General features: G+C 42.3%; 1 protein-coding gene and 1 long non-coding RNA gene across 3 annotated transcripts in view; one reads left to right on the top strand and one right to left on the bottom strand.

Moving 5' to 3' along the window:
* LOC140715864 (uncharacterized) overlaps window positions 1–12,166 on the bottom strand; it is a 35,952-nt gene extending 23,786 nt beyond the window's left edge. For both annotated transcript variants that reach the window (XR_012096197.1, XR_012096196.1), the window contains exon 1: window positions 11,779–12,166. This is a non-coding gene — a long non-coding RNA (uncharacterized lncRNA). The remainder of the gene's footprint in view (window positions 1–11,778) is intronic.
* A 285-nt stretch (window positions 12,167–12,451) lies between these two features.
* The window catches only part of LOC140715863 (forkhead box protein O3-like), a 230,394-nt gene continuing 224,229 nt past the window's right edge, over window positions 12,452–18,616 (top strand). Inside the window, exon 1 of the mRNA XM_073028339.1 lies at window positions 12,452–12,883. Within this exon, the coding sequence (XP_072884440.1) occupies window positions 12,461–12,883 (423 nt within the window). The 5' untranslated portion in view covers window positions 12,452–12,460. The remainder of the gene's footprint in view (window positions 12,884–18,616) is intronic.

Here is an 18,616-nt window from a genome sequence, read left to right as displayed (position 1 = left end):
ACAATGACAGGAGACCTGTGGGGGAGAGTTTTTAGAGTGGAAAAGCCATTGCACTGGGGCAATTCCACTCTCTCAACCCCAGGAGTCCGGGACAATGGTACAAGCAAGCATCACAAACTAGGGTCTTCCTTGGTCGCAGTGGATGACCGTGATGTCTTCTGTGCCTTGTCATGCCCTTCGCTATCCAGAGAGTGTTGAAGAATCGCCTTGCTGGCTATTCGATCTCACTGTAGATCTCATCCGCCCAGTCCACCAGAGGAGACTTTGCATGCTGGGACAGGCACGTCCCAAACTCACCGGGGATTGAGGCCTGCTGTCTAACCTCTGCCTGTCAAAGCAGTGTACTGGGATGTGGCTGCAGTCACGTACAAACAGCTACCTGGAGGCACAGGTGAGAGCTGAGTGTCCAGTGAGGACCAAAGGCGGATGCGCTGCCCCGGAATAGACACGACAAGCCCCTCCACCAGAGGTGCTACCTCTCCCTGGACACTCCACACACGCCATTCAGTAAAGAGACTATTTCCACTGCCTGCTGAGGAAGAGTTTCAAAGCCTGAAAGAAAATAAAATCAGGTGATCTCTGATTTAAGTGGGCAATCTCTAATATCTGATCACTTACCCTTTTTATTGAATTTTCAAATAGGTTACAGAAAGAAAAAAAAAATTATCAACCCTTCCCCCCTCCCTTTAACCCCTCCCCCCTAACATATCCCTATAGTAAAAAAAGAGAAGAAAAAAGAAAGAAAGAAAGAAAGAAAGAAAGAAAGAAAGAAAGAAAAAAGTAAGAAAGAAAGAATGCCTGGATATCGGAAGATCCCCACATGCTCCATGGAGTTCATAATAGCTTTAATATGTATATTTATTTCTTTCCCCAGATAACCAATAATTTTATCTTCAGAACATCTATATATTTAATCCTATCTTTTGTAAATAAGGGCGCCAAATTTTCAGAAATATTTCATATTTATCTCTTAAATTATAAGTATTTTTTTCAAGTGGAATGCAGCTAAAAATTTCATTCTTCCAATGATCTATACTTAAGTATGAATCTGATTTCCAAGTCAATAGCCTTTTTGGCTACTGCCAATGCAATTTTTATGAATTCTTTCTGATATTTATTCAATCTGGATTTCGATTTTATCCCTTCAATATCGCCTAGTAAAAATAATGTTGGATTATGTGGAAGTTGTATTCCAATAATTTGTTCCAGTAAAACTCTTAAATTTGTCCAAAAAGGTTGAATTTTAAAACAAGACCAAGTAGAGTGTAAAAAAGTACCAATTTCTTGATTACATCGAAAACATTGATCAGATAAATTTGAGATAATCTATTTTTTGTGGTGTAATATATATTTGATGTAAAAAGTTATATTGTACTAATCTTAGTCAAACATTTATTGTATTTGTCATACTGTCAAGACATAATCTTGACCAACTTGTTTCATCAATTTTAATATTCAAATCAGTTTCCCATTTTTGTCTTGACTTATGAATTCCTTGTTTAATTGCCTGCTTTTGAATCAAATTATACATACCAGAAATAACTTTTTTAATGTTTCCTTTATGAATTAAAGTTTCTATTTCATTAGGTTTCGGCAATAACATTGTTTGACCCAGTTTATCTCTTAAATAAGTCCTTAATTGGAAATAACAGAAAAGAGTGTTTTTGATATTTTATATTTATTCTTTAATTGGTCAAATGACATTACTATACCTCCTTCAAAACAGTCTCCTATATACCTAATCCCTTTGTGAAACCAGTTATATAAAAGTTGATTATCCATTGTAAAAGGAATAAGTTTATTTTGAATTAAAGGTCTCTTTGCTAATAAAGATTTCTTTATCTCATCATCAACATTTATCTTATTCCATAAATCAATCAAATGTTTTACTATAGGAGATTCTTTCTTTTCCCGTATCCATTTAGATTCCCATTTATATATAAAATCTTCTGGTATATTTTCTCCTATTTTATCTAATTCTATTCTAATCCATGCCAGTTTATCTTCATCAAAAAAAGATGCAATAAATCTAAGTTGATTTGCTTTGTAATCATTCTTAAAATTTGGTAATTGTAACCCTCCTAGGTCAAATTTCCATGTCAATTTTTCCAACGATATTCTTGACATCTTACCTTTCCAAAGGAATTTCCTCACACATTTATTTAACTCTTGAAAGAACTTCTGCTGTAATTGTATTGGTAGTGTTTGGAACAAATATTGTAATCTAGGGAATATATTCATTTTTACAGCATTGACTCTACCTATTAATGTTATTGGTAACATCATCCATTTATCAAGATCCTCTTGAATTTTTTTTCAATAATGGCAAATAATTTAGTTTTTATAAATTCTTTATATCATTATCAACTCTTATACCTAAATACTTTATACCATTTATCGGCCATCTAAATTGAGTTATTAATCAACATTGACTATAATCTCCTTTAGTAAGGGGTAGAATTTCACTTTTATCCCAATTTATTTTGTACCCTAATATTTTCCCATATTCTTCCAATCTAGAAGATAATTTACGCAACGAATACAATGGTTTAGTTAGATAAATCAGAACATCATCAGCAAATAAGTTAATCTTGTCTTCCTCCTGATTAACTCTGAAACCCATAATATCTGAGTCAGTTCTAATTAATTCAGCTAATGGTTCTATCGCCAACACAAATAAAGCAGGTGATAATGGACAACCTTGTCTAGTTGACCTTGTTAACTGAAATGATGTTGAAATTTGGCCATTTGTCACCACTTTAGCTTTGGGGTTAGTATTTAAGGTTTTAATCCATTTTATAAAAGATACTCCTAATCCATATTTTTCCAATACCTTAAATAAAACATCCCATTCCAATCTATCAAATGCTTTTTCTGCATCCAAAGTAACTGCCACACTCATTTCTTCCCTCTTTTGTGCCAAATGAATTATGCTAAGTAACCGAGTTACATTATCTGCCGATTGTCTATTTTTAATAAATCCTGTTTGGTCCATGTGTATTAATTTTGGTAAGTATTTAGATAATCTATTAGATAAAATCTTTGCTATTATTTTATAGTCCGTGTTCAACAAAGAAATTGGTCTATATGATGTTGGCTTTAAAAGATCTCTGTCTTTTTTTGGCAATACTATTAAAATAGCTGTCGAAAAAGATTCTGGAAGTTTATACGTTCTTTCCGCTTGGTGTATTAGCTCCATAAAAGGAGGAATTAATAAATCTTTAAACTTTTTGTAAAATTCAGGCGGAAAACCATCTTCTCCTGGAGATTTATTACTCTGAAGTGATCCTAGACCTTCTTCAACCTCTTTTAATGTAAAAGGCACATCTAATCCCTTCTGTTCTTCCGAATTCAATTTTGGGAGAGTTATTTGTGATAAAAATCTTTCTATCTCAACAATATCATTTTGTGATTCTGATTGATACAGTTCAGAATAAAAAAATGTTTAAAGTTTCATTGATTTCTAAAGGTTTATAAGTAATTCTATTTACACTTATTCTAATTGCATTTATCGTTTTGGAAGCCTGGTCTGTTTTTAACTGCCAAGCAAGAATCTTGTGTGATCTTTCACCTAGTTCATAATATCTCTGTTTAGTTCTCATAATTGTTTTTTCTGTTCGGTATGTCTGAAGTGTATTATATTGTAGCTTCTTATTAACAAGTTGTCTTTGTTTTTCTTCTGTCATATATCTTCGAGATTCTTTTTCTATTTTTGTAATCTCTTTTTCCAATTGATCTATTTCTACCATATATTCCTTCTTAATTTTAGAAGTATAACTTATTATCTGGCCTCTCAAATATGCCTTCATCGCTTCCAATAATATAAATTTATCATCAACTGAATGTGAGTTTGTATCTAAAAAAACTGAATCTGTTTTTTCATAAAATCACAAAAATCTTGACATTTTAATAATATTGAATTAAATCTCCATCTGTAAATCGATTCCTCCTTATCCATCATTATCATTGTCATTATCAAGAGGGAAAGATCTGACAATATTCTTGCTTTATATTCCATATTTTTCACTCTGTCTTGAATATTCGCTGATAGTAGGAAAAAGTTTATCCTTGAATAAGTTTTATGTCTATTTGAATAAAATGAATAATCTCTTTCTCTTGGGTTAATTTTTCTCCATATATCAATCAAATTTAAATCTTTCATCAATGATAAAGTTAATTTTGCTACTTTTGGTTTTGTAACAACCTTTGTTGATCTATCTAAGACTGGGTCTAGACAAAAGTTAAAGTCTCCACCTATTAATATTTTATCGTGTGCGTCAGCCAAATTCAAAAAAGCCTCTTGTATAAATTTTACATCGTTTTCATTTAGTGCATAAATATTCATAACAGTCCATAGTTCTGAAAAGATTTGACAATGTATAATTACATATCTTCCCGCAGAATCAATTAATACATTTTGTATTTTAATCGGTAAAGTTTTGTTGACCAAAATTGCAACTCCCCTTGCTTTTGAATTAAATGAAGCTGCTATAACATTTCCGACCCAATCTCTCTTTAATTTCTGATGTTCTATCTCTGTTAAATGTGTTTCTTGTATAAAAGCTACATCTATTTTCATTTTCTTAATGTATGTTAAAATTCTTTTTCTTTTCACCGATCCATTAAGTCTATTAACATTAAAACTTTAAAAATTCAGTAAATTAGGCACTATTTTTAATGGGGTTACTCCAGTCTATAATAATACATAATATTTCAACTCTCATAGTACCTTGGGGAATTATTTTAAAATTCTCCATGTTGCTATGTGTCTCCCCTCCAATCATCCAGGCAAAGAAAGATAAAAGAAAAATAGATTATAAAGAAAAAAATAACAAAAAAACCCCCTGCTAATGTGAATGAAAAAAAACACATTAACCCCCTCCGTTGTGTGGGTCATGGCAAACGCCATGATTACACACGTGAATCCCGTAGCAATCGATCCGAAGTTCCCCCAGCTCCCCGTAACATGAAAAAAGTATATATAAGAGAAGAAAAAAATAATATCACTACTCTCGATTAATATTTCTCAAATTTTTACCTTTCTCCCCCTGTATCATATAATTAAAAGTATATTTAAATATTCTTCTGTCCTTAATGTCCATCAACTCACTTCACTGTCCCCGTCTTCATCTTTTATCTGTTTCACTTTTAAATCTTTACTGTGTCCAGTAAATATTTGGGAGTTCTTGTGCAAACTCCTCTGCATCCCAATGATCAGTAAAAAAATCTTCTTTTTCCGTCACCCAAAAAAATTACCAGTGTTGCCGGGTGGCGCAAAATAAATTTATAACCCTTTTCCCATAAAACTTTTTTTGTTGGATTAAATTCCTTCTTTCTCTTCAAAAGGTCATAACTTATATCAGGATAGAAAAGAACTGCTTTCCCTTCTATCATCAATGGCTCATTTCTCTTTCTGGCACATTGGGCAGCCGCCTTCAGGATCTTTTCTTTATCTTGATATCTTAAGCATATTATCAAGATTGGTCGTGGGTTTTGATCAGGTTGAGGTTTTGGTCTTAAGGCTCTGTGGGCCCTTTTGATTTCAATCAACTGGGTTCCCTCTTCCATTTCCAAATTTTCCGGGATCCATTTTTGAAAACATTTTATTGGATCCTCTCCCTCCATCCCTTCTTTAAGACCAACAATTTTAATATTATTTCATCTACTAAAATTTTCAAGCACATCTATTTTTTTCCAACAGTCGTTTTCTTTCTGATGTCCAGGCAAGAATATTATCTTCCATTTTATTCATTCTATCAATAATGTCTCCCGTTATTTCTTCCAACTTTTTAATTTTCTTGTCCATTTTCTCTTGTCTTTTCACCATTTTATCAAACATAGCCTTCATATTTTTAATATCTTCTTTTATTTTTAATGTTTTAAATTCTTTTAATTCATGCATTATTTGCGCCAAAGCTTCTCGTATGTCTCCAGAATATCTTCCACCTCCAACCTCTTCCTGTTGTTCTTCTTTGACCTCCTCATCTTCATCTGTATGTTCCAGAGAATCCAAATCCACCTCGGGTTTATTTTCACTTCCACTTCCAATCGTAGCTGGGATTTGTAGTTCAAGTTGCTCATGTTTGCGCATGCCCCTTCGCGCACGCGCAGTTTCTGTTGTTCCTTCTTGGAGACTGTTGATGTTGCCGCCAATTCCTGTTCTGTATCGCCGGAGGTGAGATGCACTTGAGTCCGAGGCTCCTTCATGGTGGCCGGCCCAGCTTGTACTGTCTTCAAAGTAGTAGTTTTCTTCTGCGTCTGTTTAGGAGGCATATCTAAGGAAAATCCTGAGTAGTTTAGACGTAGTTTTTAGAAAATGTTTACTAACTTTTCTAAACTTAAACATTAATTTATTAGTTTTTTACGGGAGAGCTGGATTTCCACGACTCGATCTACATCATCGTGTGACGTCCCCTCACTTACCCTTACCTGTAGATTCATCCACCAGAGGGAACATCCTGTCCATGATGTTTCAATAAAATTAAAAAGACAAGACATTCTGCAGATCCTGGCAATGCAGAGCAAAAATGCTGGAGGACCTCAGCAGGTCAGACAGCATCTACGGAGGGGTCTATACAGTTAATGTTTTGACTGAGAACCTTCATTGGGATTGGGAAGGAAAGAAGTAGAAGTCAGAATCCTCCAAGAGGACCACAATCTTGTCGTAGGATTTGGAGGCTTGCGTGCCTCAATGACCCAGAGAGCTATGTTGGCTGGAATCGGGGCTTTATGCTTTGGCTCTTGGTAGGGTCACCCATGCCAAACAGGTCAAAGGGTAGAGGTCAGACTAAGAGTGATCCACCGGACCACTCTTAGTCAAACTATATGCACCTGGTTGACAACATGCTTCAAGCACACAGAAACCATAAAGTGCTAAAGATTTGTTTTTTGCATTCGCAGTTAGACTTCCCTATAAATCTTGGTGCTGTCAGTGACGAGCACAGTGAGAGGTTTCAGCAGGACATTGCGGTCATGGAGAAACGGTATCAGGGCAACTGGAACCCATCAATGCTGGCTGATTATTGTTGGACATGCAAGCGAGAAGCTTCAGATACTGAGCACAAATGAAAATCATCAACAAAACTTTTTTAGCTTAGTTGAACTAATGCAAGGTATCAGTACGGTTATGCAATTAAACCCATTATATTCAATAAAAGTTATTTTCTTATTTCTCCAAATTCCTGCGTGAGAAAGGTAGCCTGACATTATAAACAAAAGAAAATCTGTAGATGCTGGAAATCCAAGCAATACACACAAAATGCTGGAGGAACTCAGCAAGCCAGATGGCATCGATGGAAAATAGTACAGTCGATGTTTCGACCCGAGACCCTTTGACAGGATTGGAGAGAAAAAGCCGAGGAGTAGATTTAAAAGGGGAGAGACAAACACAAGGTGACGGGTGAAACCTGAAAAGGGAGGGATGAAGTAAAGTGCTGGGAAGTTGATTGGTGAAAGAGTTACAGGGCTGGAGAAGGGGGAATCTAATAGGAGAGGACAGAAGACCATGGAAGGGAGAAAAGTGGGGGAGGAGCACTAGAGGGAGGCAATGGGCAGACAAGGAGATAGGGTGAGAGAGACAAAAGGAGGTGGGGAATGGTGAAGGGGGGGGGGCATTACCAAAACACGTTATCTTTGCGTTCAGCTTCAAGTGGTTTAGAATAGCCATAGAAACTTTTTGAGGAAGCAACACACTCAAAAAAAATTGTTGGTTTGTTATTGTCACATGTACCAAGATACAGTGAAAAGCATTTTTTTGCATGTCCTGCAGGCAGATGATTGCATATATAAGTATATCCAGATAGTTAAAGATTACAACTGAGTGCAGAATATCAGAATCAGGTTTAATATCACTAGCATATGTTGTGAAATTTGTTGTTTTGTAGCAGCAGTACTTTGCAATACATAAAATGTAGAGTAAGTTTTAATAAATATATATTTTACTAAGTAAATAAGTAGTGCTAAAAGAGAGCAAAAAGTAGAAAAAAAATATTGAGGTAATACTCATGGATTGGCTCATTGTGCATTTGGAAACCTGATTGTGGAGAAGAAGAATCTGTTCCGAAAACACTGAATGTAGGCCTTCAGGCTCCTGTATCTCCTTGTACCAATGTACCACTGGTGAGGCCGAATTTGGAGTATTGTGTGCAGCTTTGGTCACTTACCTACAGGAAGGATGTCAACAAGATTGAAAGAGTACAGAGAAAATTCACAAGGATTTTGCCCGGTCTGGAAGATTGAATAGGTTAGGACTTCAGTCCTTGGAATGGAGAAGATAGAGGGGAGATTTGATAGAGGTTTACAAAATTATGAGGGGTATAGATAGGGGAAATGCAAGCAGGCTTTTTCCACTGAGGTTGGGTGGGACTACAACTAGAGGTCATGGGTTGTGAAAGGTGAAATGCTTTAGGGGAAACTTCTTCACTCAGAGGGTGGTGAGAGTGTGGAACGATCTTCCGGCAGGATAGCTAGATGTGGGTTTGCCAAGTGGTGCATTGCAAACTCGACTTCGAGGCTTAACAGAAGTTTGGACAGGTACGTGGATGGTAGGGGGTATGGAGGGATATGGTCCCGCTGCAGGTCGATGGGAGTAGGCAAGGACTAGATGGGCTGAAGGGCCTGTTTCTGCGATGTACTTTTCTATAACTATGATTCCTCCTTGATGGGAGCAACGAGAAGAGGGCACGTCCTGTGTGATGAGAGTCCTTAATGATGGATGCTCCCTTTTTTAAGGCATCACTTTTGAAGACGTCCTTGACACTGGGAAGCCTAATGCCCATGATGGAATAGAAGGTTACAGAGAGAGTGCAGTGAAGTACAAGGGTTATAACAAGGTGGACTGGGGGATTGAGGCTTCGCTGAAGTACTTCTCTGGTCAATTCCTCTCTCCGTAAGCAATAACATTCCCTCATGTTTCCCAGATTCTCACTGCACCCACAGAGGGACCAGTTGCACCTCGTTCTCTTAGGCAGCCAGATCTCTCCACATCTCAGGTCCTCACATAAGACATCTACATCATTATGAGCCATGTTGTATGATGTGGACAATCACATGGTCTATCTATGACCATGACTGTTCTTGGCAAATTTTTTCTCCAAGAAGTGGTGTCTTCTTCTGGGCGGTGTCTTTACAAGATGGGTGACCCCAGCCTTTATCAATACTCTTCAGAGATTGTCTGCCTGGTGTCAGTGGTCGCATAACCAGGACTTGTGATCTGCACCAGCTGTTCATACGACCATCTACCACCTGCTCCCGTGGTTTCATGTGACCCTGATTGGGGGGGGGGGGTGCTAAGCAGGTGCTACACCTTGCTCAAGGGTGACCTGCAGGCTAGTGGAGGGAAGGAGCACCTCACCCCCTCCTTTGGTAGAGACGTATCTCCACCCTGCCATCCAAATATACGACATAGGAGCAGAATTAGGCCACCCAGCTAATTGAATCTGCTCTCTCAAAAAAAATACTGGTGTGTGAGGTGGAGATGGGATGGGGGGGGTGGGGGGGGCGGGTGTATGAAAACATTGGTCCTGATGAGGCCACTCTCAGGTTGCAGGAATTACAACATCTCATATTCCATCTGGATAGTCCCTAACCTGATAACATTACCATGATTTGTCCAACTTCTGGTAATTTTCTCCACTCTAACTCCCCTATTACCTCTTCTCTTCTCCTCAACCTAGCCACCTCCTCCCTCCTGAGCCCCTCCCACCCTCCTCTCCCGTCAGATTCCATCTTCCCCAGCCTTTTGCCTTTTCCACCTATCACCTCCCAGCTTCTCACTTCCTCCCCTCCGCAGCACCCGCCCATCCGGTTTCACCTTCAATCTACGCAAACACAAGGAAATCTGCAGGTGCTGGAAATTCAGTCAACACACACAAAATACTGGTGGAACGCAGCAGGCCAGGCAGCATCTATAGGAAGAAGCTCAGTCGATGTTTCGGGCCGAGACCCTTCGTCAGGACTAACTGAAAGAAAAGATAGCAAGAGATTTGAATCTCTATCTATCCTCCTTCCCCTCCCCCTGCCTTTTTATTCTGGCTACAGTCCTTCCTTTCCAGTCCTGAAGAAGGGTCTCGTCCCAAAACGTCGACTGTTTCCATCGATGTTGCCCGACCTGCTGATTTCCTCCAGCACCTTGTGTGTGTTGCTCTGGATTTCCAGAATCTACAGAATCTCTTTTGTTTAGATAATAGATAGAGTGAATGCAAGCAGGCTTTTTCCACTGAGGCCAGGGGAGAAAAAAAACCAGAGGACATGGGTTAAGGGTGAAGAGGGAAAAGTTTAAAGGGAACATTGCTTCTTCACACAGAGTGGTGGGAGTGTGAAATGAGCTGCCAGATGAAGTGGTAAATACGGGCTCACATTTAACACTTAAAACTTGGACGGGTACACGGATGAGAGATGTATGGAGGGATATGGGCCAGGTGCAGGTCAGTGCAGAGGGACTAGGCAGAAAAATGGTTCGGCACAGCCAAGAAGGGCCAAAAGGCCTGTTTCTGTGCTGTAATGTTCTATGGTTCTATGATATATTTCTTTAAATAAAAACTATCAAAGTCAAAAAAAAGTTACTGTTTCCCACACCATATGCCTCTCTTCTTGATTAGAGGAATTAAATTGATGAATTGGTTTAGTACTGCCGCATGTGCGTCCTTACGTCACATCTACGCCTTTCTGCTCTTGCTTTTTATCGTTCCCCGCGCTGTACTTTCTCTGTAGCTGTTACCCTTTATTCTGAAATGTTACATCTTTTTAACCTTGTTCTACCTCAAAGCACCGTATGAGGAGGTAATCTGTATGAACAGTATGCAGGACATGATTAGAGTCGACCCTAAGTAAGCCAGTGAGTTATAGAATAGTAGAGCGCAGTAACAGGCCGTTCAGCCCATCCAGCCCGTGCCAAACCATTTGTACTGCCTCCTCCCAGCAATCTGCACTGGGACCATAGCCCTCCATAGGCCTCCCGTCCAATTACCTATCCAAACTTCTCTTAAACGTTGAAATCGAGCCTGCATGCACCACTTACGCTGGCAGCTCATTCCACACCCTCACCACCCTCTGAGTGAAGAAGTTTCCCCTCATGTTCCCCTTGAACTTTTCACCTTTCACCCCTAACCCATGACCTCTGGTTGTAGTCCCATCGAACTTAAGTGGAAAAAGCCTGCTTGCATTTACCCTATCTATACCCCTCATAATTTTATATACATCTATCAAATCTTCCCCCCCCCCAACTTCGACCAGGAATAAAGTCCTAACCTATTCAATCTTGCCTTGTAACAAGTTTTCTAGACTCTTTTTCATGTACTCTTTCAACTTTATTTCCATCTTTCCTGGGGAAACTAGCAAGACAAGTTTTTCACTGTTTCTCGGTACATGTGGCAATAATAAATTAAATCAAATTCCAGCGGATCGAGCTACTCGACTTGCAATACAGCCCAAGCTGATCGATTCGTTACAACAGCACACTGAACAGTACAAAAATCAAACAATAACAGAACGCAGAATGAAGTGTTACAGTCCGGAGAAAGTGCAGGCGGGCAGTCTTCCGGAACCCCCATGGCATCTAGGAAATTTTGGAAAATTTCACCACCCGCTCAGGCTTAACGCCAGGGCCCGGAGCGCCTGCGTTTCTCCTTCCCTTTTCAGTTACACAGATTTACAGCGAATTTCACAGATGTTGCTTCTATACATAGCGGGCTGAAGCAGAAATACATTTTCAAGTTTATCTGCCATGCCTTTGTGTTCTATTAATTTCCCAGACCCACTTGGTACAGGACCGACGCTCACCTTGTCACCTCTTCTGTATCATTCTGAAAAGGTTAAGTGTTTCTCTTCCCACAGATGCTGTTGCCTTTTATGTTGTTTTCAGATGCTGTCTGACCTTGCTCAGTGCTTCCAGGAACTTCTGTTGCTTTTTATTTTCCAACAATATGGAAATTCATGGTTCCCTGCCCCAGCGCCCGGGGTCGAAGCAGCTCCGCGCCTTTCTGTCAGCACAGCTGAGGCGGCTGACGTCAGCGAAGGGGATTTCCCCGCTAATGTATTTAGGGGCGGGCACCGCTGCGGCCAATGGCGGAGGGAGGTGGGCGGCACCCATGGCGGCGGCTGCCAGCCGGGCCACGCCTCGATGGAATGCTGTGACAGTGGGCGACCAATGAGGCGGTGGCTAGCCGCGATGTAACCTTTTCTCAGCGCGCAGCGGGTACACATGGAAGCGACGCGCCGGTGGACAACAAGGCGCAGTTGCGGCGGAGCGGAGGCGCAAGAAGCGGTGGCTGGGGCAGAGGCAGTGCTGCGTGTGCTATGGCAGCCCTCTACTGAGTTGTAGCCCACACCCCCCCCCCAGCTTTAACCCCTCCCACCTCTCGGGGGGGTTTCCCCTCCTTTTAATATTTTAATCCTCCACCGTGACATCTGTTGTAATTTGATTTGTTGTCAGATTTTCTCCCTCCCGCTGCTGGCTACCGTCATGGAAGAAGCCGCAGCGCCTCAGGTTGACATCGACCCGGATTTCGAGCCGCAGAGCCGGCCCAGATCGTGCACCTGGCCGCTCCCTCGACCAGACTTCCCAGGAGCCGAGGGCAAAGCAGAGGAAAACGCCCCGAGTAACGAGGCAGCAACGGCGGCGGCGGCAGTTACCAACATCAAGGCAGATGCGAGGGCTGTGCCGGCGATCCAGTCCGTGCTGGGCGTCAGTGAGATCAGTCACCACCGAAAGAAATCGTCCCGGAGAAATGCGTGGGGCAATCTGTCATACGCCGACCTGATCACCAAAGCCATCGAGAGCTCTCCTGACAAGAGGCTGACGCTGTCACAGATTTACGAGTGGATGGTTCTCCATATCCCCTATTTCAAAGATAAAGGCGACAGCAACAGCTCGGCAGGCTGGAAGGTATGCTCTGTTCACAGGTGCAAGGCACCTCGCCTGTTGCATTCGTACAAACGCAGAGGTCGGCGACTGGTTAGCGCTAGTGACCCTCCCTCTGGAGGAAGCTTTGTATTCCTCTCGCCACTGTGAATTTAAGTAAGAATTGTTCTTCGGGGCAAGGTGGTGTGTCTTTGAACAGTAGGCGAGGCGATTGAAAAGTTTATCTGTCAGTCCGCTTCCGTCCCCCTCTCCGGTGTTGGGGAAACAGGTCAGCGCGCTTTGCACTTGTTGAGCGCTTGTGTGCAGACGTCAGGAGTGTTTCTGTTCTGCCCGCACCGTGTTTCAAAGTGCAAGTCGGAGAAGTTGGTACTGTTTAGGCGAATTCAGCAGGGAACCTGGTGAATGTGACCGATAGCGGCTGTACTGAGGCGGGGAGAGCAGTAAGCCGGTCGGAGCTTCAGTTGCAGACCCGAAATCCAAAAAAGAAAGCGCCTTGCTCCGTGGTTGTTTGAACCTTTCTAATGTACCCTCAGTGTAACTGTTTTCTTGGTGCCAAGGCAATTCATATCGCCTCCCGTTCTAATTCCCGGAAGATAAACAGGAGTTATAGTCATCAGCTGAAAGATTGTAGCGAGTGGTTTGCGTGTGTGCGTTGTACCCGCTGTAGTAGTACTCCCGTTGGGGGAATGAGCTCGAAGCAGTTCGGTTGTTCCATCGTGTCTTCAGATTGCATGCTGTGGCGTGCTTTAAAATCTCTACCATTCAAAGTTCACGGTAAATTCATTGTCAAGGTACGCATATGCCAACACATACTACCCTGAAATCCATTTTCTAGCGGGCATTCACAGTAAATGCAATAGAATCATTGGCAAAACTACACGCGACCGAGAAGCAACCAATCTGCGCAGGAAGACACAACTGTGCAAGATACAAATAATTAAAAAATTACGTAAATAAATTATCCTGAGAACGTGAGTTGTGGAGTTCTTGAAAGTGAGTCTATAGGTTGTGGAATCGGTTCAGTGTTGGGGGTGAGTGAAGTTACCCACGCCGGTTCAGAAGCTTGACAGTTAAAGAGCAGTAACTGTTCCTGAACCCGGTGGTGTGGGACCCAGGGCTGCTGTACCCCCTTCCCGATGGCAGCAGCGAAAGCGGAGCATGGACTGGATGGTGGGGGTGCACATTTAAAAAAAAAAAAATTAACACTGAGAACACAAATTGCAGAGTCCTTGAAAGTGAGTATCTAGGTTGTGGAGTCGGTTCAGAGTCGCGGTGGGTGAAGTTATCCGCGCCGGTCCAGGAGCCTGATGGCTGTAGGGTAATAACTGTTCCTGAACCTGGTGGTGTGGGTCCCAGGGCTCCCGTACCTCCCGTTCACTGACAGCAGCGAGAAGAGAGCATGTCCTGTTGGAGGGGGTTCCTTCAAAATAACATTGAACCTCTTTCCCGATGGCAGCAGCGAGAAGTGCTTTTTAAAAAATGCTTCTGAGAAGTTACGGTGGAGGTGTTGGTTGGAATCAAGCGCCCAGAGGCGAAGAGTGGACGGTGAATCGCCTGACCGCGTTAACTGGTGACGAGTCAAGTATAACCAAACCAAGTCAATTTCAGCCGTGACTGCCTACTATGTTGTATAACTTATCTGAAGTTGGCATTGTTTTAGTCGCCCCACTGTAGGAGGGATGTTGAGGCTTTGGAGAGGGTGCAGAAAGGGGTTTCCCGGGATGCCGCCTGGTTTAGAGGGCATGTGCTATCACGGGAGGCTGGACAAACCTGGGTTGTTTTCTCTGGTGAGGGGAGATCTGACAGAGCTTTACAAGGTTATGAGAGGCATAGGTAGAGCGGACAGAGAGTATCTGTTTCCCAGGATAGAAATGTTTAATGCCCGAGGGCGTGCATTGAATGTGAGAGGGGGTAGGTTCAAAGGGGGTGTGAGGGTTAAAGTTTTTTACTCAGGCTGGTTGACGCCTGGTGTGGTGGTAGAGGCAAACACATTAGAGGCTTTTAAGAGACGTTTGGATAGGCACATGGATGTGAGGAAGATGGAGGGATGTGGACATGGTGTAGGTAGGAGGGATTAGTGTTCGGGCATTTTTAATTTGCTTTTTAGCTGGTTAGGCACAAATTGCGGGCCGAATGGCCTGTTCCTATACTGCACTGCTCTCGTGTGTGCCAAACACTGAGACACTATTACTTAGGCTGCCCTTTGCAAATAAACCATTAATAGCGGTGTGCCAAAGTTTTCTGAAACCTTGCTGTTCCGCGTTGTCTTTAGCCAGTCCTGCCTCTCCACTGGGGATGCCCATTTCACTGAACGTGTCAAGAGAGCCTTCTGTCTGGGAAATTCTGCCATAATCGGTGTCACAACCAGGGATCGTTTTTAAGGAAAGGATTCTCTTTCGTCATTTAGTACGTGGACTGTATTTTCTCGGTGTCTCCGTGTGGGTTTGCGTTGCCCTTGGACTCTTCATCTTTTCTGTCTAATTGTTTGTCTGGTTTTTCACTTTGTCTCATTTGGGATCATGGTGATTGTTAAACTCTCACTTTTATTCAATTTGGGATACTTTAATTAGCACGGGGTTTTCAATCTCTGGAATTCCCAAGTGTATTTGGGGGGAGGGCATGCCAGTCCTGGGTCGTTGTGGTTCTTTGTCGGGTAGGAACGCAGAGTGAGTGTTCCTGTGTATCGCCAGTGATTTCTGTCCATCAAGCTTCCATACAGTTTGTCTGAGCTCCCCTGAGTTCTTCTAGTTAATGCAATGAATCTTCAGTCTTGTTTGAATTGCCAGAGTCTCTCTCATTCCTACTCTTGAGTTTGCTAGCGACCCTCACAATCCATTGTCCTGCAAGGTTAGATATCACAAGAGAGTCACCTTCCATTGTGAGAGTGAAGGGTTCACTTGTGTGTCATTGTGTGTAATGGGTCTTCTCGCCCTCTAAACAATCTTCTGGATAATCTTGCAAATCCGGGTTAGTAATGATTTGAGGGGCATGGGTTAAGTGTGAAATATCAGTGAGGCAGCAATGGACGACAGCATTGGAGAGGGTTCAAAGGAGGTTCACGAAAATGATTCCAGATTGAAAGGTTGTCATATGAGGAGCGTTTGATGACTCTGGGCCTGTACTCACTGGAATTCAGAAGAATGAGGGGCGACCTCATTGAAACCTATTAAATGTTGAAAAGCTTTGATAGTGTGGATGTGGAGAGGATGTTTCCTGTGGTGGTGGGGGGGGGGACGACACACGGAGGACACGGCCTTAGAACAGAGGGACATCCTTTTAGAATGGAGATGAGAAGGAATTTCTTCAGTCAGAGAGTGGTGAATCTGTGGAATTTGTTCCCACAGGTGGCTGTAGAGGCCAGGTTATTGGGTGTATTTAAGGCAGAGGTTGATAGTCAGGGCATAAAGGGATACATGGAGAAGGCAGGAGATTGGGGCTGAGAGGGAAAATGGATCAGCCATGATGAAATGGTGGAGCAGACTTGATGGGCCAAATGGCCTAATTCTGTTCCTGTATCTTATGGTCTTATAGACAACGGGGTGGCGGGGGGGGGGGGGGACATGACCTCTTTGAAAGAAGCAGATCCTCCTAGCTTCTTTTACTTTCAGTAGTTTAAGTGATGTACAACAGTATCTAACTTGGTAAAAGTATTAAAGAGTCTTGCTATCATTAAGGGGCTCTTCCTCACTCGGAGGTGCTGGCAGAAGCTACATTAGAACTAGTTGGTCTACAGAATTGGTCATCTTTTGAGTTGACTCATTGACTTTAAGCCCGTTTTCTCTGCACCTGTGCTGATGGTTTCTTCTCAGTAACCCATTCTCTGGTGTCTATTTCTGTGATCTGCTGCTCTATGACTCTTGCTGATTTGCCTTGGAAATTCCCATCCGAGCAGGTTGACTAGGGGTATCTGCATAGTTCAGTAGAGTCATACAGCATAGAAACAGGCCCTTTGGTCCTACTGTTCCATGCAAACCAAGGACTATATATAAGCTAGTCTTGTTTTCCTGCATTTGCCGATATCCCTCTAAACCAGGGCTTCTCAGCCTTTTTTATGCCTTACCATTAGCCAGGGGGTCTGTGGACCCCAGGTTGGGAACTCCTCCTCTAAACCTTTCCCATCCATGTACCTGTCCAAATGTCTTTATAGTACGATATATATCTGAATTGGGTGTAATATCAATAGGGTTCAATAGGTACATTTAATGTCAGAGAAATGTATACAATATACATCCTGAAGTTTTTTTTTTGCAAACATCCATGAAAACAGAGTGGTACCTCAAAGAATAAATGACAGTTAAATGTTAGAATCCCTAAGCCCCTCCCAACACCCCCCTCCCACGCACAAACAACAGCAAAGCGACACCCCCCCAGCAAAAAAAGCATCTGCACCCCCCACTGAGCATTAAAGCATCAATAAAGACACGGACTTGCATTACCCCAAAGACTACTCGTTCACCCGGTAATTTGAGATACCACAGGCTCTCTCTCTCCCTAATAAAGGAAAAGAGGTGTCCCCGTTTCATGTCTTGAAATTTGTTAATTTTGCGGCAGCAGCAATACATGATAAATATAGGGAAAAAAACTGTGAATTACAGAAAATATGTATACCATATGTATATTAAAAAGTTAAATAAGTAGTGCAAAAATAGAAATAAAAAAGTAGTGAGGTAGTGTTCAAGGGTTCAATGTCCATTCAGAAATCAGATGGCAGAGGGGAAGAAGCTGTTCCTGAATCATTGAGTGTGTGTCTTCAGGCTCCTGTACCTCTTTCCTGATGGTAGCAATGAGAAGAGGGCATGTCCTGGGTGATGGCGTCCTTAATGATGGATGCCGCCTTTTTGAAGTACTGCTCATTGAAGATATCCTGGACGCTGTAGAGGCGGGTGCTCATGATGGAGCTGACTAAGTTTACAACTCTCCATAGCTTACTTCGATCCTGTGCAGTAGCCCGCCACCCACCCCCTCACCACGGGTGACGTAACCCATCAGAATCCTCTCCACGCTACGTTTGTAGAAATTTGGAAGACTCTTTGCTGACATACCAAGTCTCCTCAAACTCCTAATGAAATATAGCTGCCACCTTGCCTTCTTTGTAATTGCATCGATATGTTGGGCGGAGGATAGATCCTCAGGTATACCCTCCTGATACACCAGCCTCAACCCCATCCTCTATCAACTCAGCCCATATACTCTGGGTGAAAATACTGGCTTTCAGGTTCCTGTTAAATCTCTCCCCTCTCACCCTATAGTGCTTGGGAAAACGTCTGCGTGCGTTCACCACTCCTAATCTTCTCTTGACTTTGTACGTCTCTACAAGATCACTCCTCGGTCTTCCACTCGGCAATGAGTGAAGTCCCAGTCTGTTCAGTCTCTCTCCATAAATCAGTCCCTCGAGTCCTGGCAACCTCAAGTGTGTAGATGAGGGCAGGTGCGTGCATCCCACAGTGAACGATCTATGAGCGGCCCCCTAGAAGAGAGTTTCACTGAAAACATTGAAGATGGGTTTCTGTGGAACAGAAGCGATTCAGTAAGTGGGAGTTCAGAATAATTTGCTAAAGCATTTTGTAACCAGGCAACGACAAGTCGATCCATTTTATCATTACTTGTGTGGTGTCTTCAGCTGGGGGAAAGTCTCAACTTTCCTGAGTAGAGGCTGTGTCAGTGAGAATTGGTGTCTATTTTAATGCCGTTCATGCAGCCAAGAGAGCTAATTGAACCCAGAGGCCCGTGGGAGTTAAATTTCCATCCACACAGGTA

The sequence above is a fragment of the Hemitrygon akajei genome, chromosome 24, assembly GCF_048418815.1.
Source record: "Hemitrygon akajei chromosome 24, sHemAka1.3, whole genome shotgun sequence".
NCBI classification, from domain to species: Eukaryota; Metazoa; Chordata; class Chondrichthyes; order Myliobatiformes; family Dasyatidae; genus Hemitrygon; species Hemitrygon akajei.
The sequence above is the reverse complement of the archived record's forward strand: the minus strand, read 5'-3'. Positions and strand labels throughout refer to the sequence as shown.